Raw genomic sequence first — 24,082 nt, 5'->3', positions numbered from 1 at the left:
CATAATTCTTCTAGTTGTGCTTATTATTATTTTTTATTATGTTATTTTATTTTTACAGCTGGCAATGGATTCAAATATTTTATACATTTTTCATGCAATTTTATTTTATGCATAATTCTTCTAGACTAGGTTTTTTTTTAGACAATTTATTTATTTATTTATGTTATGATTGGTTTGATTTTATTTTTGAAGGCTATCAACTGATTAAAATATTTAATTGAAATTACATAGTTGTTATACAATTACACAGCTGCTGCATAGCAGTTGAATTCCAAATTATAATGTGCAGATAGGCTAATTTATATTTTTCATTATTCTATATATTTTATATTGCAGTTGCCATTGGAATGGTTTCACAAATGTTTTTTTTCTGCTTTTTCTCTATATATAAAAATGTTTCTCATTATATAATGCATACCGATTTGCATACTGTGAAGCTAATGCAATATTTTCACTTACAGTTATATTTAACAAGGCATCATGCAAAAAAAAAATAAATAAATAAAATTAAAGAAAAAGCAGACTGGATTAAAACTGTGAATTAAATATATCAATGGGTAAAGCTCATAAAAGCAGCTTTAAAGTATAACTCCTGATCAGAGTCCATTAAATCTCCATCTTTTATGATTCAGCAGCCATTTCTTCCTGTTTTTAAGCTTATTTCCTGTCACTGAGATCATTTGCTCCACCGTCTGACACAATCTCACCCTTTAATGAATAAATCATTAATTATGCAAGACTAATGCCATCATAATTGATGGTTTGACATCTAATTCTGACATCTAGTTTCTATTTAGACCTGAGTGTTACTGTGACTAGAATGCTAATTGTGCTGGACAACAAAACCTTGCATAAACTGATCCTAAAACCAAACAGCAACATTTTAGACTGAAATAGTGTGTGGTAGCAATGTTTGTACAATCCCAATTTTATGTTCTTTTCCTTTTTGTTTTGTTTTAGCGTCTGTATGAGTGAGTTTAGCGCACCTTTAGCATTTAGCAGGCCTCTGTATGCCAGCGCTAAGCGCTTAGCGAACCTTTAAGCCACAGTTGAGTGAGATGTTGCCAAGAAAGATGGATAGAAGGGGGAGGGAGTGAAACAGAGAGCAAGTGTGACTCTTTTACTTGTGAGTCGTTCATCTGTGTGCGCTGAGAGATATATGTTGTGATGTTTTTATTGTTTGCTGGCTGTCGCTCTCGAGCGCTGTATTCAGCCGGACTCAGCAGAATTTTGCCCGATCTTCCCAATCCCTCAGGCCGCTTGCAGACGCCCACATCTGCCATCGTGATGTCATCAACACGTGACGTGCCGCTTTGGATGGAGTGTTAATATTTGATACCCACCATAGTCTCTTTCTCTTTATGCCATTCTCATTCTCTCCTTTTATCTTCCTCAAGAAGCAAAAAACAGAGCACTTCCTTTTACAGTCTTTTACCTGTAACAAAAAGAAATGAGAAATAATCATATTAGAATAAATGTCATTTTATATTAAAAGTTGTTTCTGAATATAAATTCAGTATGTATATTCTCAACCAGGATCTATTTTCTTTTTTTTCTTTTTTTTTTTGGCCACACTGTTAATGGAGGGTTAATGGCTGATATATATTTATTAGCTGATATCTGATATATATATATATATATATATATATATAGAGAGAGAGAGAGAGAGAGAGAGTTAATAATGTGACATTTATTAATAATTTTATTAATATCATAATATATGCTACCATAAACATAATGCTGTTATATGTTCATTATTTTAACTAACAGGTTTTGTGGTTTAATTTATTAATAATTTAGCATCAGTAATTAAATAATTAACGTAATACTGATATATGAACTACTTATTATATATTTTTATACTTATATATTTTATATATATTTATTTTGTTTTTAACAAAATATTTAAATGTTTTAAAATAATATAAATATATCTTATGTATTTGATGTATTTATTTATATACACCTTTATATATATATATATATATATATATATATATATATATATATATAATTTTTCTTTTTTACTTTATTTTTAATTTTTTATTAAAAATAGCATTTTTATAATATTTTAATATTTATTTGTTAAAATTATTATTGCATCTCTTCATTTTTCCTACTAATAACGTAATGCTGACATTTGAAGTACTTGATTCATATTTCCCCTTCAACTGTTTTGACTCCGCCTGTAAACCCACAAGAAATTAAGCCAAAACATTTAGCGCAGGTTTTCCAGAGCCTCCGTCCCCAGAGATGCCGCACGCTCAGGGGCGCGATGTGCAGTGACCCACAATGGCACAGCTACATAAACACAGCAAAAACCCCACAGCACAAGCATGCGGACAAGCCCGGAAACCCTCGCAATCCCTCCGAAGGGAATCAGTAACTCATCTGTCACCTGATGTACGACGACACTCAGCTATATTAAAGCGCTTACAGCGTACGTTAAGAATGCCTTTAAGAAAATAAAGCCTTTAAGACCATTTCAAGAATATGTAATGGTCTTATAAATATGCTAAGAATATATATATTAAACATTTTGCATAAAGAAACCTTTTTTAATATTTTTAATTATAATATTTTGTGTATTATTATGCTTTGTTCTTATTTACACTTTTTGCTCCACATTTTATTATTATTGTTATTATTTTGATTTTGGGTTCTTTCATGTTTATGTTGCTCATTTGTTTGTGTATATGATGCAGTGTCATTGGCATACATGCATATGTGGTTGCGTGCGGAGTTGGGTCTCATTTTTGCTGTGGCCCTTCACCCTTTGTCTCCAGCTCTATGAGACAGGAGCTAAAGATCATGGGAAAGAGGCCTTAAACATCCCATCTCTCTTTGAAGCATATAAGAAGGATTGTTAGGGGCACCGAAATGCTCTTAGCCTCTTATTTTCAGCGCTAACTGTTGCTATGCTTGCTATGGTCATAACAAAGACTAATCTTCTCAAATATGCTATGCTAAAAACATTTGCGTGACTGACAGGTAGCTACTTTATATCGGTAAGTGTGCTTATGCCCTGTGAACAAGATTGCTTGTGAACATTCAAATGCGCTAGATCAAAATGGCTGCCTTGGCAAAATGTTAAAAGGATTGTTCACTCAAAAATGAAAATTCTGTCATTAATTACTCACCCTAATGTCGCTCTAAACCCGTAAGATCTTTGTTCATCTTCGGAACACAAATTAAGATATTTTTGATGAGATCCGATAATTCATAGACAGCAACGCAACTACCACGTTCAAGACCCAGAAAGGTACCAAGGACATCATTAAAATAGTCCATGTGACATTAGCGGTTCAACCGTAATTTTATGAAGCTCTCGGATTTCATCAAAAATATCTTAATTTGTGTTCTGAAGATGAACAAAGATCTTACAGGTTTGGAACGACATGAGGGTAAGTAATTAAAGAAGTTCACTTCTATAAAAGTTTCCTGATAATTTACTCACCCCATCCAAAATGTTCATGTCTTTCTATCTTCAGTCACAAAGAAATTAAAGTTCTTGAGGAAAACTTTCCAGGATTTTTCTCCATATAGTGGACTTAAATGGTGCTCAGTGGGTTTAAGGTCCAAATTGCAGTTTCAATGCAGCTTGAAAGCACTCTAAACAATCCCAGCCGAGGAATAAGTGTCTTATCTAGCGAAACGATTGGTCATTTTCTTATATTTATACACTTTTAACCACAAATGCTCGTCTTGCACAAGCTCTGCGATGACAGAATTTTCATTTTTGGGTGAACTACCCTTTTAAAGTAGATTCTACCTTTATTTGCTCCAGAAGGGCATGGGGGCACTGAGGTTGAACAAAAACCATAAATGTTTAGAAAAATTGTTGTGGCCCCCCTAATGCGATATTTTGTTCAACGCAGCCTTTGAACTCCAATGAGTTGGGGTTAAATGAGTTTGACACCCGCGGCGTATGTAAACCCTGATATTGGTCACGCTTATTTCACGCTACAACAGAGTACATTGTGATGTTTTTGAATGGTAAATGGGAAACAGACTAAAGCAGTGGTGGTCGAACCACTTTATTATGAAGTGATTAACTGGTTCAGATGAATTATGTAAATAATTTTTACCCTTTATTTTTAAACAAAAATAGTTTTAAATAATATAGTTTTTTTTTTTTATCTGTCTTAATCATATTTTTGTTTTAATTATATAAACAATAACAAAAATTAAATACATTTGTTATTGTAAAATTTTACATTTTAAATTTATTGTAATTAAATATTTAAATAATAAAAAATAAAGTATAAAACAAAAAATTGCAAATAGGCTTATGAAAACTTAATCCAAGATGTATTCTATGAAAAAAGTCTTACCATAACATTTTTCTTCTTGACTGTGTCCTCATGTCTCGAGGAATAACATCAACCTCTTTGTCACTCATCGCATCATGTCTCGACAGGGTTCAGGGGTCACGATAGGTCACGCGGCAGGACTATTAAAAGGGTCAGAGGTTGCCGAAGGAGAATAAAAGGAGCCACATATAATCATCAAATGCTAGTTTTCATGACATCTAGAGGCATTTGCTTGAGTGAGTTTATGGTTGTGGAAATAATTGGCGCAAATAGTAGTTCAGCTATTGTGGACCTTTTTGGACAATGACAACAAACAAATGTTCGAAACTGTGCTGAGCACTTCACAGTTTAATATCAGCTACAAGATGCTAATAAAATATGACACATTTGCTTATGTCGTTGCCAATCAGTTAGGAACGAGAACGAGGTGACCTTTCTCTCACCGTGCCCAAATGCGTTTTCCACGTATGTTCTCACAAATGAAAAGTGCTTCCTCTTTCCTTTTCTGTCTCGCTTCTCTTTCGGTCTCTCTTTCTCTCTGTCAGTGAAAAAGCTTTTCATATCCCTGTTCTCCTGGCCTGGCCCGTCTCTCTCCATTTCCCCTGTCGTTTGTAGGTCAGTTCCTCCTCTAATGCTCAACAGAGTTTGTCTTGTCCTGAGAGAGGGCCACACAGAGCAAATCCATTACTGGCCAAGACGAAAACAGCACAGACTCATTTTTAGAGCGCGTTTTGAATACTAAGTAGAAGAAAGTATGAAGTGCCTTAAATTACATTTGAAGTGATTTTTAGATATTAAAATACTTTTTCCTGTCATTTTAATAAGTAATACATTACCTATTTGTAGGCGGAGATCCTTAAAACAATGTGTTTCTGTGGCGCTTTCAAAACATTGCTGTTTGTTTAAAAATTCTGACCAGCCTGGCACGGCAACAGTGGCTCAGCCAATGGCGCGAGTTTGGGGCGGGGCTATCTGTCTGCCTGAGCAGTGGCAGAGTATTTTAAACTGTATTTTAACTGAATATATCATAATTTAACTAATGGAGACTTTGGTTTGATTTTGGTTTGATTCTTATGTTTATTCTCAACATTGTTTCAAATTCTGCTCAATTTCTGTCAAATCTGTAATAAAGAGATCTCAATATAACTACAAAGATTTGACTACTTAAAGGGATAGTTTACCCAAAAATGAAAATTGTCATTAATTACCCTCATTCCAAAGACCTTCGTTCATCTTCGGAACATAAATTAAGGTATTTTTGATGAAATCCAAGAGCTTTCTGACCCTCCATAGACAGCAACGCAACTACCACATTTAAGGCCCAGAAAGGTAGTAAAGAAATCGTTAAAATAGTCTCTGTGACATCGGTGGTTCAAACCATTATATTATGAAGCTACGAGAAAACGTTTTGTGTGCAAAGAAAACAAAAATAATGATTTTATTCAAAAATGTAGTCTTCGCCGCATGTTCACAAGAGTACCACAACACATGCTTATGGTGCTGTTGAAGCAGGAGTTGCTGTTCTGACGTAGAACCCAGATGCGCTGTGGCTTGTTTACAAGCAGGGGAATGCACACACAAATATTAAAGGGATAGTTCACCCAAAAATGCAAATTCTGTCATTAATTATTCACCCTCATTTCGTTCCAAAGCCGCAAGACCTTCATTCATCTTCAGAACACAAATTAAGATATTTTTGATGAAATCCGAGAGCTTTCTGACCCTGCATAGACAGCAACGCAACTGACACGTTCAAGGCCCAGAAAGGTAGTAAGGACATCGTTAAAATAGTCCATGTGACATCAGTGGTTCAACCTTGGCCTGACATGGAAGAGAAGAAATTGTTGAATAAAGTTATGTTTGTTTTCTTTGCACACAATATTTTCGTAGCTTCGTAAAATTATGGTTGAACCACTGATGTCACATGGACTATTTTAACGATGTCCTTACTGCCTTTCTGGGCCTTGAACATGGTAGTTGAGTTGATGTCTATGCAGGGTCAGAAAGCGATCAGATTATGTCAAAAATATCTTCATTTGTGTTCTGAAGATTAACAAAGGTCCTACGGGTTTGGAGCCACATGAGGGTGAATATTTAATGACAGAATTTTATTGAATGTCAGCAAATGTCTAATTTGTGAATTTCTCGTAATGAATTTTGGTAGAAACACCCTGAGACAAAGTTGATACTTAAATGAGATCTCCATTAAGTCTCTTGAGCTATACCGGTGCATTCACACATTAACACTTCTCATTTACTTTGAATGGGTGACATCATGTGTTGCCGAACTGAATTGTGGGTCTATTGCATCGCGCCGCTACCGTTGCTTGTGGCTTAAGTTCAAAATTTTCAACTTTGCAAGTAGTTTGTTCAAATACAGTAGTAATACACCGTTAATGCTTCACTTAATAAAAACTACTAATTATAGTTGTACAACATACATAATGTAATTTTTCTTTCTCTTTTTCTGTCAACAGTTGCTCTGAAAAACCACAGCTCCAATGGTTTGTCGGTAAACAACAGTAACCATGACAACATTAAAGCAACGGGATTGGTTGACGGCTGGCTGCATGAGGGAGAGCTCCTACTACAGGTCAGAAGGACAAACAGACACACACACACACACACACACACATGTATTTATATGGTGTCCATGTGCCATAAGTATGTTATAAAGAGTCGTTTAAAGCAATTTCCTCGAGGAGGAGAAGAGGAGGAGAAAAGAGGAGAGGCTATTTCTGCCCAGCCTTGTTCTCGTTTCAGACACTTAGGCATGAATAATGCACAGATAGAGCTCTCATGTATTATAAAGGAAGGATAAAATAAGAGGTAAAAGTATTCTCTTTTTTTTTTTTTTACTTTGAAAGTTTTGCTCTGTCCATCCGGTGACAGCAGTTCGGAGAAGTCTGAATCACCTGTCCACTCACGTCTATACATTTTCATTTCCTCAGTAATGCTTTCACATTCTCTTTGTCCCTATTATCCTTTATCTTTTATTCCTATCTGTTTCATCCTTCCTTTTTTACTTTCTTGCTTCCCTTTTTAATGTCTATTCCTTCCTTCCTTTACTCCTATTTTTTCTTTCCTTTATTCCTGTTTGTTTTTCCTTACTTTCGGTCTTCTATCGATCCATCTCTTCCTTCCTTCCTTCCTTCCTTTTTTCCTTCATTCTTTTATTCCATCCTTCTTTTTATCCATCCAGCCATCTTTTCCTTACTTCCCTCCCATCATGCTCCTTCCTTCCTTTCTGTTATCTTCCTTCCTTCCTTTCTTTCATTGATCCATCTTTGCTTTCTTCCTTCGTACTTTCTTTCCATCTTGTCATGTCCTTCCTTTCTTCATGTTATCTTCCATCCTTCATTCCTTATTTCCTTCCTTCCTTTCTTTTCTCTATTGTTGCATCTTTTCTTCCTTCTTTCATCAACCCATCTCTTCTTTCCTTCCTTCCTGTCTATTTCTTCTTGCTTCCTGCCATGCTCCATCCTTCTTTCTTCCTGTTATCTTCTTTCCTTCCTTCCTATCATTCGATCTGTCTATATGTGTGCCCACCTATCTATCTATCTATCTATCTATCTATCTATCTATCTATCTATCTATCTATCTATCTATCTATCTATCTATCTATCTATCTATCTATCTATCTATCTATCCATATCTCTATCTTAGCTCTGTTGTTTCTCTGCTTCATACTCTACCTCATACTCTCTCTCTCTCTCTCTCTCTTTCTCTCTCTCTCTTTCTCTCTCACTCACTCACTCACTCACTCTCTCCCCTGTGTTGTGTATAGTTGTGTGTGCTGGACTGTGAACGATGCAGTGGTACATATTTGATAGTAATGCTTCCTGACTGCCGTCCTCCCTCCCCCTCCTGCCCCGCGAGAGCCCTGTGTGGGCTGTTCTGCCAACCAACAAGCCGAAATATTTATATTGAGCGCTGCTACTTGGCCATGTTTTCTGAGTGTGTTTGGACCAGGTGTGCATGTATGAATGAGTATGCGTGTGCCTGTTGGCATACAATGCAGATGTTCAGGCAAATGAGAGGGACGCTGGAAGATATAACCCTATAAACTGCTGTACCATTCAGGATGGGGTAACGCACATTAATTCTTCTGGCATGTTGCAGCACATTATTATGTATTATATGGCAAAGACGATCACAGATTAAAGTGAATGAGGTAATTTTGAGATTTATTGCTTGTTGTCTTATCATATCATGTTAGCGTTCAGTTTGCATTTAGAAAGTGTTTCCAACACAAACACAAGCACAGCCTAAATAAAACATTCATAGGATTTCAAGAGAGCCCTTATTTACACTCAGACCGAAGTACAGTGCAGCACTTCGGGACTGTTCTGTGAATCTGTGTTTTTCTTATTATTGATGTTATTAAAAGAACCATTTTCTATGTTGTTTTATTTATAGTAGTATTTTTTCCATGATATCAACTTATAATGCTAGCCTAGATTTCAGAATTTAGCAGTAATTTAGTTTTATTTTGTATTTCATTTCAAAATATAAATGTATTTCATGTTTTAAGAATGTCCTCAAAAGAACCAGGTACTTGTAAAAAGTGAAACATTATACTTAAGCTATTTGAATGTCAGACACTGGACTGTCCACACTTGGTCTAAACCTGATTACCAGGTCACACTCAGTGCGCGAGGGTTTTAACGATGGTGGATTTGTACAGTGACTCCACAGTATAGCCATACACAGTTGTTTTTGTATGGTCTGTGGATGTGTCAGATTACCATAATCACAGATCCACACTTAGACCCCACCAGATGGTGATGAGCTACGAAATCCCCTCCACAAAAATACACAAAGAGTACAAGAGCATATGCTCACACACAGTGTTCAATGACAACATGAAATTGACACTACTTTCTCAATAACAATCTCTCATCAAAATCTATAGTAATACATTTATTTATTAATTTATTTATTTTTGCATATTTAAATATCCAGTCAATCTTTGGCTCGAGTACCATGGTCCATTTTTGTTCATCACACATATATAGCTAACATTTCTTATATTAAACTGCCCAGTTAAGGGAATCCATTTCATGTGGGTTTTTTTTGTTGTTTTTTTTTTGTTGTTGTTGTTTTTTTTAACAAGTGAACTTAAATTATGGGAGCTTTTATTGTGAAGCTCTTTCTTCATGCCATTGTTCACTGATTCCAGGTTTGTCTTGTTTAATCATAACTTTCAGAGTATTTCAGTGCTCTCCCCCAACTTCCTGATTTAATAGGAAATAAATCAACACAGAAAAGTAAACTGCAGTTTGTCAAGTAATTTTGGAGTTCTTTAAAAAAATAGTAATAATAATAATAATTTATTTAAAAGAAAAGGTTTTCAATCAACTATGGAAGTCAGAAAAGTCAGAATTGAGAGACGTAATTTTAGAATTCTGAGGGGGAAAAGTCAGAATTGCGAGATATAATTTAGTTTATTTTATTTAACTTGGAAAAAGTCAGAATATCTCACAATAGGTTTAAATTATACAATTCTGACTTTTTTGGAGAATTGCGAGATATAAACAACTCAGAATTGCTTGATAATAAGTGGAGGGAACTGTGTTCCATAGAACCATGCGATGTAATTTTAGAATTCTGAGGAAAAAAGTCAGAACTGTGAGATATAAATTTGGAATTTCATGAAAAAAGGTCTGTATCTTGCAATTCTGACTTTTTCCCCCTCAATTCCGAGTTTATATCTTCAAGTCTGAATTGAGATAAAAAGTCGCAGCTACTTTTTTTTTTATTCTGTGGCAGAAACAGGCTTCCATAACCTTCTTTATGACGAATAAACTAATACTTTTATTTCCTGGCTTTGTTTGTTCAATTGTTTATGGTCACAGGCTCTCAATGGCTTTGTGTTGGTGGTCACCGCTGAAGGGATCATTTTCTACTGTTCTCACACCATCCAGGATTACTTAGGATTCCACCAGGTAATTATCCTTCTCAACAGTATCTTACATAAACACATATGTATCAAACAGCCACTGTTCTAATACTAATCCAATATACAGCTGATTTACAGTCACTATCTTTGGGATATGAATTATGAGATTGGATGGTGCTATATATTTCCTCACTAAACATACTTAGACTGGAATTAAACATTTTGGAATATTTTGTTTCAACATGTTTATCTTTTAAAAAGTGTAAAAAAAAAAAAAAAATGCTACTTGTCACGTCGCTCTTGATGCAAATAGGCTATTTTGTAGTCGGGGCACTTATGCGGTTAAATTATGGGCAAACCAGGATGACGTAATGAGTTTTCAGCGGTCAGGACACAGTTTTAATCTGATTGATAAGCATGGCCTGTACGTACACTTTCCCAGAATTAATATTACGTCAGACTCAGCTGTCGGATAAACATTCCATACTTCTCACCTCTATTCTTAGTGCACACACACACACACACACACATAAATGCTCATCAGATCTGCCTAATACTGATTAATACTGCAGTGTCTCTCTCGAGCAACAGTTTGAATGCGGTGGAAATTGAATGCGCTTAATCAAATAGGCTTTACTCTGAGATTCAGTCTGGCACGGCGTAATCCAATTCATCATAATTTACTTATGAATTATCCAACTGAGACGTCACTATATTTGTTTACTTTATGTGCTTACGATGTCCTCCTTTTGTTTGGTGTTTAGACAAAAAAAATAGGGAGTTTTTTGGATGGCAAAGTTTGTGCTTTCAGACATGGGATTTTTCAGTCAATACAATGCTAAGAATTGAAAAGAAAATTGATGGAAAATATGATAGTGTGACAGTATTTACAAGTAAAAAAAAAAAAAATTCAGAAGTGTATATTTTGTATTCATACACTACCATTATTTTTTTATATTTTTTGGAAAGAAATTGATACTTTAAAATTGATAAGAATCCTAAAAAATTATATCACAATTTCCACAAAAATATTAATCGACACAACTGTTTCCTAATATTTCCAAGTTCCAAATCAGCATGATAATGATTTCTGAAGGATGAAGTGACACTGAAGACTGGCTGCTAAAAATTCAGCTTTGCATCACATAAATAAATTACATTTTGAAATATACTGAAACAGAAAACAGTCATTTTAATTTATAATAATATTTCACAATATCACTTTTTTACTGTATGTTTCTTAAATGTAGCCTTGATGAGCATTTCAAAAATATCAAAACATCTTACAGACCCTAAAACTTTGAATGGTAGTGTGGAGTGAATTTGTAGTTGGTTCTAAAACTTTTTAAACCCATAAAGTTATTCATCCTTTAAACTTAATTCTCTCACACTGTTCCTCTTCATTTCTCCCTCGGTCTCCCAGACAGATGTGATGCATCAAAATGTGTTCGAACTCATTCATACTGAAGACCAGCAGGCCTTCAGATGCAACTTGCACTGGGCCTTGAACCCACCTCCAACCAGCACGCAGACAGAAGAATCCCCACAAGGTCAGGAAATATATAATTTTATATAGTGGTACCACTATATTGGATTATTTTTGCCTGAAATTCAGCAGTAAAGAGTGTTTATTTATTAAATAATCATGTTGTAGTGCTGATGTTTTGATATACTGATGAATTACATGCTTTAAAAATAAAAGGTACTTCATTTCATTGACTTTTTAGTAAGAACTTAATGGATGCAAGCCAAAAAATAGGATTGTTCATAACAAATTCATGATAAAAGACCCCAAACACTTCAAATTAATAGTTTACAGCACTCAAGTTAGGAGAGAGAAATCCTCCTAACTTGGGGGGGTGAGAGGAGGAGGGTGGTTTGACCTTTAGTGGAAGCTCCTGCAGTTGCAAAATAAATGTTATGGTCACTAAAACGTCCATTTTAATTAAGGATAACAGCAAACAGAAAGTATGAAAACAGAAAACAGTTAGTGGATAATCCAATGATGAACCCCGGTTTAAAAAGTTTAGACATGCTACAGAGTCTCAAGTTCTTTTTTGTTTCTCTTAGATGGAAATCCTTCCCCAAGTATGTCGCTGGTGACGTGCAGCCCTGACCAGCTGCCTCCCGAAAACTCCTCTTTCCTGGAGAGAAATTTTGTCTGTCGTTTCCGATGCCTCCTAGACAATTCTTCGGGATTCCTGGTCAGTGTCAAACAGCTAAAGCTCTCATTTTGCTCTCAAAACCACAGGAACGTTGTACTTCGACTGATTCAGAAGTGCTCTTGGAATTTAATATTAGTATGATGGAAAATATCTTGCAATTCAAAGTCTCTAAGCCCCGATGTTCCAGATTACAGAGTGAGTTAGCATCTAGGTTAGCGCAGCTAACTTTGTGTTGGATTGCTCCTCTGGCATCCACAGAGATCTGAATTGTTGAAACACCTCTGTAATCCGTCTTTAATGAGCAGTAAGGTCATGGGGAACAGGTTTTAATTCATCCTAAAAGAAATAGAGAAAAATAGCAAAAACTGGTTCTTGCTAGCATAAATTAAAGCTAATTTGAAGAAAGCCAGGCTTTAGCTACAGTATGGAGCACAATAGTGACCAACAACTCCTTCAGCTGTCTTTATTCCAAAAGTATTTTCCCATTCATTCTCCAGCCAGACAGCTGTCTTTCTTTGCTAATCTTGGCAATGCGGTAGTGAAGAGATACGTTTGCGTGCAAAGCTCTGTACTCTTGCCCTTTATTTCTTCATTCTCTTTCCCCTCCACTCCATCTTTACCAAATCCATCTCCCTCAAGAATAGCATGACTACACTTAGCTTGTCAAGAGCGGACCGCTAACAGGGGTCTCCCCATGTGCTCAGAGAAATTCGTTAGCGTGAGCTAAAAATACGAGCAACTTCAAACTCTTTTCCATTACGTATTTTTTGTTTGTTGTCCTCTTGGCATTTTTGAATGCAACCAATAAGTTCTCTTGGGAGGTTCACAATGAAAACATAATTATGGCCAATTAGCTTCCTCCGTGATTATCATGCTGAAAGCTCCGTTTTCATTTTGCGCCAAATTAAATACAATTTGACAAATGTTTTCTGTTTGTATATATGAATTGGTGTCTCTGTATTAATGTTTCATGAAGTCATTGCCGAACTGAGACACTTGTTGTATAGCCTTATATAAGCAGAACTATTTTAAATCAGGCATTACGCAAAAGGAACAGCTAACCCAGAAATGAAACGATTAAAAAAATAGGTTGTCAAGAGAGCTTTCCAGCCACAAAATGTGTATTGTAGTTTTATGTTTGTTAAGTGACACATATTCATAAGTGACACTAAATTAATCACGGCTAACATACATAAAACACTCACTTTTAGATGCTGTAATCTCCACCAGTCAGAACAAAAGCTCTAAGGTTGACTAACCAATTACAAACAAGCAAACATTCAGATATAACACATTCTGGGCAGGTCATAGCCTTCATTAATAGATGACCTGAATTGAGCTCTATTGCCCACACTGAGTCAGAGGCAAATTATGTGGTTCGCCAAGGGCACGCCAACAAAATCATCAGGTCCAGCTGTGTATGTACATACATTACGTGTGTCGGTTATGTACGTCCTTCATGCAAATGCATTTATGACACGATTTTTTGTTTGTTCTGCATGTCATATTTTTATTATTCTTGTTTATTAGCTATATTTTAAACATTATTCTATTATTAGACTTTGTGTAGTTTGAAGTTGATGTTTTTAAATTCCAAATTTAAACTAAATTCCACTTTGATATTTTTCAAGTTATGCTTCTTTTTTTTTTTTTTTGTATAGGAGCTATTCCAATGTTTATTTTTATTTATGCCCCATCAAGGCCCTGAATCTTCAAGGACATCTGAAATTCCTGCATGGGCAGAACAGGCGATTGGATGACGGAGGCCAAATGCCGCCTCAGCTTGCCCTGTTTGCCATAGCGACACCCCTACAGCCTCCATCCATAATGGAAATCCGAACCAAGAACATGATTTTCAGAACCAAACACAAGTTGGACTTCACCCCAATGGGCTGTGATGCTAAGTAATGACAGACATTTGTTTTGAAAGAGTTGTAACATACACTGTATATATGTTTATGTATCTCCATAAGTACAATAGAAAATGGTGTAAGCATCACTGATGTTGATTTTGCCTGTGTTTTAGGGGTAAAATCGTTCTTGGCTACACCGAGGCAGAGTTGCGAGTTCGAGGTTCTGGGTACCAGTTCATCCATGCAGCTGATATGCTGTATTGTGCTGAGAACCATGTCAGGAGTAAGATTTTCATATTTCTTCAGATTTGTCATTTTGGAGTTGTACTGTTTAAAAAAGTCCAGCTAAAGAAGCTATTTTGAAGATTCAAGACATCAAGACAGATTGAAGACATAACTAATAATATGATTGACTGAATTATGAGAAGATTAAGAAATAGCTATGATGAGCTGTCTTTCTGCTGATGCATGCTGACATTGTTGCCAAAGGCTTGGTTTCTAAAATAAACTAGTGACACTAAAAGACATTAGCACTGTGCTCTTGGGCAAATGCGTGAACAAGTGACAGTACTCTTATTCAGTGTGGGTCACAGGAGATAATCCATAGATTTTATGACAGAAATCGACTGATAATATCAATTGTTTGGGATTTGGTGAATTCAGATTTTGAATTCAGAAGTGGAGAAAGAGAGACAGACAGACAGAGGAAGAGACAGGAGGAGGAATGTTTTCCCATAATCCCAAAGATTATGGAGGAGATTTGATAAATCCTTGGCGTTAGGAGTAGAACTAGAGCCTTAAATCCAGTCAAAGCAGTAATTCAATATGGAGCCAACAGCCTATAGCAGAAAAAAGGTACAAGGCATAAAAATCTGGTCCTTATATTTCAATTAATAACCGGGTTTGCAAACTGTTGCATTATCTATTGCAGTGATCAAGACTGGAGAAAGTGGCCTGACTGTGTTTAGATTGCTTACAAAGGACAACCGCTGGAAATGGGTACAAGCTAACGCTAGACTCGTCTACAAAAATGGCAAGCCTGACTACATCATTGCCACCCAGAGGCCGCTTGTGTAAGCATATTAAGGCTAATATTCATTTATATTTCTGCACTAACAATTTACAGAATATAGATTTAGTTTATTAGCATGCTAACTGTTAAAGGGGTCATCGGATGCCCATTTTCCACAAGTTCATATGATTCTTTAGGGTCTTAATGAAAAGTCTATAACATACTTTGGTTAAAATTTCTCAATGGCAGTGTAAAAAACACCTTTTTTTACCCTGTCAAAATCAGCTCTGTTTTCAGTGAGCCATTCTAGTCCATGTTGCTTTAAATGCTAATGAGCTCTGCTGACCCTGCTCCTCTCTTCCGTGAGGTGATGAGCAGACTTTAAACTTCAGCCGTGAAACTGGCTAACTAGCACATTATTAGGAAAGGCGATTTGCAAAGATTCATAAAAAAAACCCTTATACTCACTTCTTCTGTAGATGAAGCTGGATCACAAATGATTCGCGCAAACATAGACGCATTTAGGCAGATCGGGGAACAGCGCATTCCCTTCAAAACGAAAGTAACATTAATCCTCTGCGTTTTCAGCAGCTCAGATGTCAGGAGTAAATGACAACTGCTATATTCATTATTACACCCAACAACAAAACGCCTCAATCACTTTATCAGAGACATCTTGTATACCCCTGCACTGGAGTCGACACAATGGCGGACAGCTCTCAGCTCACTTAGGGCGGGTCTAAGGTAAGACGGCCCTGTCAATCAACTATCGTGGGAGAGGTCTGTGCAGAACTACGTCATGCTGACAGTAATCTCAGAACAGCCTGATTTGAGAAAGGGGATTTTAAAATAGGGGATTTAAAAAAAAACACTGGGTGTATTTTTATCATTATAGGATGGATGTGTACACGCACTTCCAACACACATTTATGTTCAAACAACTTGTCAAGTGAATTTTGCATACGATGACCCCTTTAAATAGCATGGAAAATTAGCAAGACTTTGATGTAAGTCCTTACATATCCACTGACAAGGTTTTTTATCCATTTATTCAGAGAAGAAGAGGGCGGAGAGCATTTGAGGAAGCGATCTATGCATCTTCCATTCACCTTTGCTACTGGAGAAGCTCTGCTGTACCAAATCAGCTACCCCATGCCAGGCTTCCCCGACAACCTTCAGGGCAAAAGCAAGAACAACAAAACCAAAAAGAGCAAGGTGGACAAAAGTTCAAAGGATGATCTGGACCCAAGTTCTCTGCTGGGAGCCATGATGAGACAAGACGAGTCTGTTTATGTTTGCCAGCCTGCTATGGAGCCTAGAATGTCATTCCACAGTAGCCTCTTCAGTGAGCAAGGAGAGACTAGTACCTTCTCTTCTTCTGTGGAAAATGAAAATTGGAATCCAGTGCAGAATGGTGTAACTGCGGTCTCCAAACAGGAGCCATCAAGTTTTGACCCACTACTGGCAACATTAGACTCTCTGTCCCTTGAAAATGAAGAAAGCTGCTCCAACAGTGAGCTATTCAGTGCCCTGGAAAACCTTGGACTTAATGCAGAGGACCTGGAATTGCTGCTTCTGGATGAGAGGATGATCCAGGTAGAGATGGAACCAGAGTACATCCCATCTCTGAACGATCTTCTCACCAACAACGAAATCCTTTCCTATGTACAAGACTCACTGGAGAACCGGATCGAAGACTCGACGGATGCTCAAAACCCTGCTGTGACATTAGATTCTGTTGAAGCCCCTGAGCCATGTTCTGCTTCCGAGTCAGCTTCTCAGATTACTTCCTCCATGCCTGATCCTCGCGTTCCTTTCTGTTCACAAAAACAGATAACACCCATAGTTCATCTCTCACAGCGTATGCAGCAACATCTCAATGGCCAGTCGGTTTGCCACAAAACCGAGAGCTGGATCCAGGCACCAATACCTCAGGTGTCTACAACAGACTCTGAGACAACTACGTTTACCCAGCATGATACTTTTTTGGTAAACTCTGTACCAGCTGTACACAATGGCCACTGGGTCCCTGAACAAGCCAACTTGAACTCTCAACTTGGTGACAAGATAACAGGAACTAGTAAAGCACAATCACAGCAATGGCAGCACAACCAGTTGCTTGACCCCTTCCAGTATAAACAAAAAACAGCTGTGGGTAGCGATACCCCTCCAAACGGGGTCTACAGTGATCCCCAGTGGCATGGATACAACTTCACAGACCAGTTGGTCTCAAATGGACTTTGTTTTCCTAATGGCCAGATGGCACACACACAAACAGTGGGTACACATATTGATTACAATATAACTGACGATTCAGGGGTGGAGTTTACGATGAACATCAGTACAGCTGGGGATGTAGGGCAGTTTCAGGGAGCCATGGCCTCATCTTCGTCCTATCAGCAGGGTTATCAGAAACAGCAGCAGCAGCCAAAGGTCGCAACCACTTATTACACCTCCTATACCAAACAGAACTCCTCTCTGGAGCATATCCTAGGATTAGCCCCACCTTCAAACCTTCCCTCGTTGACAGATTATAGCTCGGAACTGACCCATGATGCCACCCACAGTAAGGTAAGAATTAAGGAAGGATATAGTTGCGCAATGTGATTTAACCAAATTGGACAAGCTCCTGGATCAACAAAACATATAACAGCCAAACCTTATCCACAACCCCAAGTACACCCTCAAATCCTGATCTCAAATAAAAATGTTGTCAAGCCCTTAACCCTAAAAACTGATTGGTTAATAGGAATGTTGTCCTAGAACCATCAAGGATGGATTAGGGGAAACCAGAAGTAACCAGAAGAAGCCAGGAGTTCCAATCCAACTCTTGAAGGGCCACATTCCAGCAAAGTTTAGCTTTAGCCTTAAATCTTTAAGCACACTTGAACAAACTAATAAAGGTCTTCAGGATCACTAGAAACTCCATTCCTCCATTCACCGGTTGTTGACAATTGTAAATGCTGCGAATAAAGACAGAGAATACTTTTTTTGTGCGCAAAAAAATAAAAAATAACAACTTTATTTAACAATTTCTTTTCTTCCATGTCAGCCTTTGATTAAGGTGACCAGACGTGCCACTTTCCGGAGACACGTTCTGCCCAGGATTTCTAAATTGCCTAAAATAACCAGGTTTTGGTGTTTGCGCTGCACAGATCGAAGTAGCATGAGAGCAATGGAGAGCAGAGAAGACTGCTCCTTATGCTTTTGAATCGCTCTAGCGGTACTTTGATCGTTATTTTAGGCAATTTAGAAATCCTGGGCAGAATGTGCCCCCAGATATTGGCACGTCTGGTCACCTTGTCTTTCATGTACATTCACGAGAGTACCACGATGAATGCATGTGGTGCTGCTGAATTTGTGTTCTGAAGATGAACGAACTTTATTCAAGAATTTGTTCTCTTCCGTGTCAGCCTCTGCCGTATGTTTAAGAGAGTATCACAAAGCATGCGTGTGCAGTAATGGCAGAATCATTTTTGGGGTGAACATTTCATATAATGATAAGGACCCTTTTGACCACCCTTCACAAATTTAGATTTTATGTGTATGTGCTGTTGAAACAGCCGGATTGTCTAGTAGTGTAGTTTAAAAGATATTCTGTATACGGCCCACTCCACCCCCTCCATATTTCTCTATCTTTTTTCCATTGGCCTAAATGCTCACTCTGATCTAATTGTGCTCTGTATACAGGGCCAAGACCTAATAGGTCACGGCTAATGTGCTGAGATTGCATAATGCACAGTGACAGACCTACAGTACAAAGTCTTGGCAGTCTCTAGAGATTCGCTGTGGGGCCCCACACAGGTGGATGTTTGCTTTGCCTGCTGTGTTGCATTATTATGGTGACTGTGATTAAGTTCGTAATCTTCAGCTTAAGAGTGTAAGCTTCCAGGTCAACCCACCAGCATCAGACAGGCTTTTCCGCTATACCAATGGCAGCCAACTGTAGCATCTAGTCCATTGTGAAATGGGAGCCTGAGGCTATGAGCGAGAGATAGAGGAAGAGTAGCCTCCACAAAAGGACCGCTCATGCAGCAGGCAATATTCAGAGACCATGGGCCCCTGTCTGCACTCATTTATCCAGACGATCTTGCCTTTCCACATGTAGGGCACCATGCTGTGGTTCCACATGTAGGGAGTGTGGTTTCTGTAGATGGTTAGCAGTGCTTGCTAAGACAAATTTGGTGGGCATGAATTATATCTGAAATAGTGTGGCTTGTTGAGTACAATTACAGTTCACCTGGCAGACAACTGAAACATAATCCCATAGACTGAAGATCTAGACCCCAAATACTATCATAGATACTTTGGGTGGACTGTTTTGACTTTTGCTTGGCATTGTGGTGGTGACTTTTGCAAAAAGTGCTGGAGCAACTTTTGCAAGAAAACGAGAGATGAGGGAGATACAGTTAGAAATAGTACTAAAATTGGAATAGTGATCATCAATGGAAGGGCAAGGTGAGAAAAAAAGAGAGACAATTCAGTCCAGCACTACAATCTAGGCTTTGAGTTTTCTGAGTTGTGTGTGTTCAGGGTCATTGCTCTCAGCTGAAAGGAGAATAGAGCTTAAATGCCCAGTCAGGCGTGAGCAGCCATGACCTACAATCCAGCATCAACATTACCTCATGCATACTAACACTACACTTTCATATACTATAACTATAGGAGCTTTGTGATATAGCCAAGGATTTATTTATAATCTGCAAATGGGAACAATGAGTGAATTATGAGTTGGTAAAATAACATGCACTGACATTATGCCAAGTGATGTCATTTTTTAAAACTTTTACCCAGCTAATCTTTAAGATTTGTTTTGGTTAGCATGTTGTATGTGGCGGTTTGAACTTTATTTTGACGAATTTACCTCCAAAAACATGGAATTGGTTTTTGTTTCTGATTATGAACCTGGTTAATGTATCTTGTGAAGACCTTAAATGACCCCGACTTTTTTAAGCTAGGCTAACAGAAGTATTATAATTGCATCCCAAATAACGCACTATACACTACTTATACACTATGTGATAATAATAATAATAATTCCTTACATTTATATAGCGCTTTTCTAGGCACTCAAAGCGCTTTACATTGTGAGGGGGGGGTCTCCTCATCCACCACCAGTGTGCAGCATCCACCTGGCAGCCATAGTGCGCCAGAACGCCCACCACACGCCAGCTTACTGGTGGAGAGGAGACAGAGTGATTAAGCCAATCAGCAGATTTTGGTGATTGTTAGGAGGCCATGATGGACTTAAGTACTCAACCATGTAGTGTATTAATTATATAAGGTTATTTTGTCATTCATAATTGGAGTCTGACAGCCCCTCCCCCTTCGCAACGTAATTAAAGCTGCGACAGTTAAGTGCATGAAATGTTCAATATTCCACACTTTGTTTTTTACGGTTATTTAAGTGTACCATCTGGGTATTTAAAGTGCACTTTTTAGTTTCGGAATTTTCAGTGAACACACTACTCGCACTATTTATACTAAAAAACGTCATAGAATAGTGCAAAAGTATGCGATTTGGGATGCACCTCATGTTCTTAATTGACATTGACAAAATTATCAATGCTAATCATCCTGTATGTTATAATTATTATTATTATATATATATATATATATATATTTGTAACCTTTAGCCATTTTGCTAAATACTTCTAACATTTGTTTGTTTGTTTGTTTCCAGATGGAGACGGGCTTTATACTCAAATCCGCTAGTGTGGCCTACACAGGAAGTTGTTTGGTCCCCAACGGCAATGCAGTGGCCACACCTGGCAACAGTCCCCACCCCCTTCCTGAGCCACTCCCACCTCCCCCAGACCCTCAGACCACTGGGTTCTACCTCTGAACACACTCAATACAGATCCGTCCGAAAAGATGCCATTAATCATGAGAAGACTGTCAAATAAATAATAAAAAAGACATTAAAAAATGCACATTTTGATTTTTTAGGTTTATTTATCCACTTGAATAAATTAATTTTAATTTTAATTCAAATGAGCCAGACTGACCTCTGGAATATCAAACCAATTGCTGATACTCCACCCAAGATAATGTGATAGCACTCTCATTTATATTATTAATTCGGTTATGAATTAATTATGTATCGATTACAGTACATTTGGATACATATATTTCTCTCAGTGTCATTAATGCTTTTTGAGATGTAGGGAAATTTCTCCAGTTGGCAGATGCAGTTGATCACTATTTGAGATGGTCCGTCTGTAACAGGTGCGTGTTGGGATACGTTTGTGTGTAAGTATGTATGTGTGATGACAGTCTCCATTAATTGGGCTTTTTTCAAAATTGTTAGTAAAACTGTTTGCGCGACTTGCGATGCAATGTCTGTAAATCACGTAGGAGCATATGCAACGTATAGCTCTTACAAAACTGATTGTCCTGAAACGCAGTAAATGACTGATGTTTATATGAACAGAAGATTGGGATGCTTATTTATTTATGGGAAAAAAGCAAGGGTGTTACCCTCCGTTTACTGAAAGAATACTTATGTGCGATGTCAATAATTAAGCAGTTTAGCAGTATGAAAAAGAATGAGACTCTTCTGTAGATGTCACTTGTAGATCTGAACCCTTCTCGCTATTACATTTTGTGACATTAGATTTTGGAAGGATGATTCTAGATCAAATTCAACTTACCTTTTAGATACGAGTGTTCATGTGTATAGTGAATCCAGAACCAACCCAGTCTTGTGACCAACGCGTAATAATTTGTTAACCAGTTAAATCAGATAAAGGCATAAAATATGTACATGCAAGTGGACTTGTACATGTTGTATTGCCTTTAAATTGATTGGTTGATTTGTCTCAATTACAGTAAAAATTGTGCATTTTATACAAATATAACAATCAATTAGAGTAAAAATTGTACATTTTGTACATGCTAACATGTACAATATATTACAATTTTTACCATGGTTAACTCATACTACTTGTTTTGATTTGTCTCAATTGAAGTAAAAATCATACATTTTGTAGGAGCCAACTACAATCTACTATGATTTTTAATATGGTTAACTCAAATTATTATGCGTTAGACATGAGATCATGTTGTCCAGAACTTATGCTTTTCAAAAACCAGGTTGGTTTTGTCCATGAAAAGAGATTCTGGAAGCTGAAATTGTTGAATGTGTTGAGTATATTGTAAAGCAGTTAAAAAAGAAAAAGAATATTTGGTGCTGCAAGGTGTTTAATGAATAATAATGTTAAATGTTATAGTATTATGAAGTCACAGAGAAAATGAATTTCCAGGCCAGCCTCTTTGTTTTTACGATTCTTTTTTAAATACATATATATATACTGTATTTGCAGACATTTCCTGTAAGAGGTACCACTGGCTCGACTATGGATTCAAATTTCTTTAACACTTATATGAGAAAACAATATGACAATCATTTACAAAAATGTTTAAAGAGTTTGTAAATAGTCAAAAAAAAAAAGTTATTTCATATTGTTGTAAGCACTATTTTAAAGAGCACTGCAACCTAACCAGGTTTTACTTTTTTCCGGCACAAGATGTAGGCTTCTAGAGAGATGTTTTTTGGAGTAAATATTGTATAATTTTTTTCAGGTTGTGTGTTCTGTTTGTATATTTTAAGAAGAAGTTTTACACTTTAAATAAAAAGAACATGGTGCCATACTGGTAAATTTACTTTCCAGAATTTAAGTGTTTTACTATTTGCTTAGAAATTGTCATCCATGTCAATGGTTTGCCATGTTTTTGTTTTTTAATCAGTCATATTTGATTTTAAAAAAAATCACGTTTGGATTTATTTTAATATTCTAACACACTGAGGTAGCAGAGATAACAGGTACATATGCAGTTTTGTCTTTTTGTCATTTGACTGCTTGTCGAAATGTACAATTTGGTCCTTTAATTAAAGAATTTGTGCAATCACAACATGCCTCGAGCTTTGAAGTTCTTTTGAATCTTGTCAACTGTCAAGGTTCCAAATTTTGTGCGTATTTGACAATATTTAAAATTGTATCTCCCCATGATCCAAATATCCATTTGTTTTCTACTAAAACCAATTAGTTCTATACCTAGATGAAGTTCTACCAGCTTGGGCAAACTGGTCTAAATTTACTACCCCAACAGGAAGTTGAGGCAGGGCATATCGAAGGGTGTGTCCTATACTGCAATCAACACAACACATCATTTTAAGAAATCGTAGGCTTTCAAAAGGTAACTTTCTAATGTCTCTCTTGCTTTTATGCTGATTAGAGTATTGAACTGTTAGCTTAGCAACATGCTAATGTTAAAACCTGCAGTCAACAGTGAGACAAGTCTTCATTTCATGAGTATTATTTGAGATTTGTATAGTTTATGTAGAACTCCAAATCACGTAATAGTTCACTTGACTATAGCTCAACTATGTTATAGTTGAGCTGACATTTTAGTCAGTATTTCAACAGTTTAGCAGTATTAGCTAGTTATCCACCCCACCCGCCCACCCCCTCCCCTTTTTGCATTATTTGAGGTAAAATTATGCTATGGTTATCTATTAGAATTACCCATTGAAAATGAAATTCCTACTGAAGTTCAAACTTCACAGGTCACAGTTACCTGGGGAGACTTGTTCTGGTGTAAATGCAGCTGTCTCACGCGAACGGGCCTCACCAGTTTTCAAACATTCCCTCTCAGCGCTTTTATCCTCACATCTGTATTGATCGCGCCATGGACCGAACGAACGGCTCCTTTTCACACCTAGCATGGTGTGAAGAACAGGCTGGCTGAAAGCAAACAAACATGTAGGGGTGGGCTAGATCGCCACAGGAGACTAAACAAACTACCACCTGAAGAAGTCAGTAAGTGCCAAAGGA

At 37.1% G+C, this 24,082-nt stretch overlaps 1 protein-coding gene across 3 annotated transcripts in view; it reads left to right on the top strand.

The window, feature by feature from the left end:
- The window catches only part of ahr1b (aryl hydrocarbon receptor 1b), a 43,089-nt gene extending 19,940 nt beyond the window's left edge, over positions 1 to 23,149 (top strand). Inside the window, exons 3-11 of one of the 3 annotated variants that reach the window (XM_058761280.1) lie at positions 6,791 to 6,906; positions 10,172 to 10,261; positions 11,639 to 11,765; positions 12,286 to 12,419; positions 14,082 to 14,284; positions 14,407 to 14,516; positions 15,165 to 15,306; positions 16,301 to 17,816; positions 20,929 to 23,149. In XM_058761280.1, the coding sequence (XP_058617263.1) occupies positions 6,791 to 6,906; positions 10,172 to 10,261; positions 11,639 to 11,765; positions 12,286 to 12,419; positions 14,082 to 14,284; positions 14,407 to 14,516; positions 15,165 to 15,306; positions 16,301 to 17,816; positions 20,929 to 21,090 (2,600 nt within the window). In that variant the 3' untranslated portion in view covers positions 21,091 to 23,149. Of the gene's footprint in view, positions 1 to 6,790; positions 6,907 to 8,049; positions 8,488 to 10,171; positions 10,262 to 11,638; positions 11,766 to 12,285; positions 12,420 to 14,081; positions 14,285 to 14,406; positions 14,517 to 15,164; positions 15,307 to 16,300; positions 17,817 to 20,928 lie in introns of those variants that run through there. The other 2 variants (XM_058761284.1, XM_058761283.1) reach the window with 2 other exon arrangements.
- Positions 23,150 to 24,082: the final 933 nt, after the last annotated feature.

The sequence above is a fragment of the Onychostoma macrolepis genome, chromosome 22 (assembly GCF_012432095.1).
Source record: "Onychostoma macrolepis isolate SWU-2019 chromosome 22, ASM1243209v1, whole genome shotgun sequence".
Lineage (NCBI taxonomy): Eukaryota > Metazoa > Chordata > Actinopteri > Cypriniformes > Cyprinidae > Onychostoma > Onychostoma macrolepis.
The sequence above is the reverse complement of the archived record's forward strand: the minus strand, read 5'-3'. Positions and strand labels throughout refer to the sequence as shown.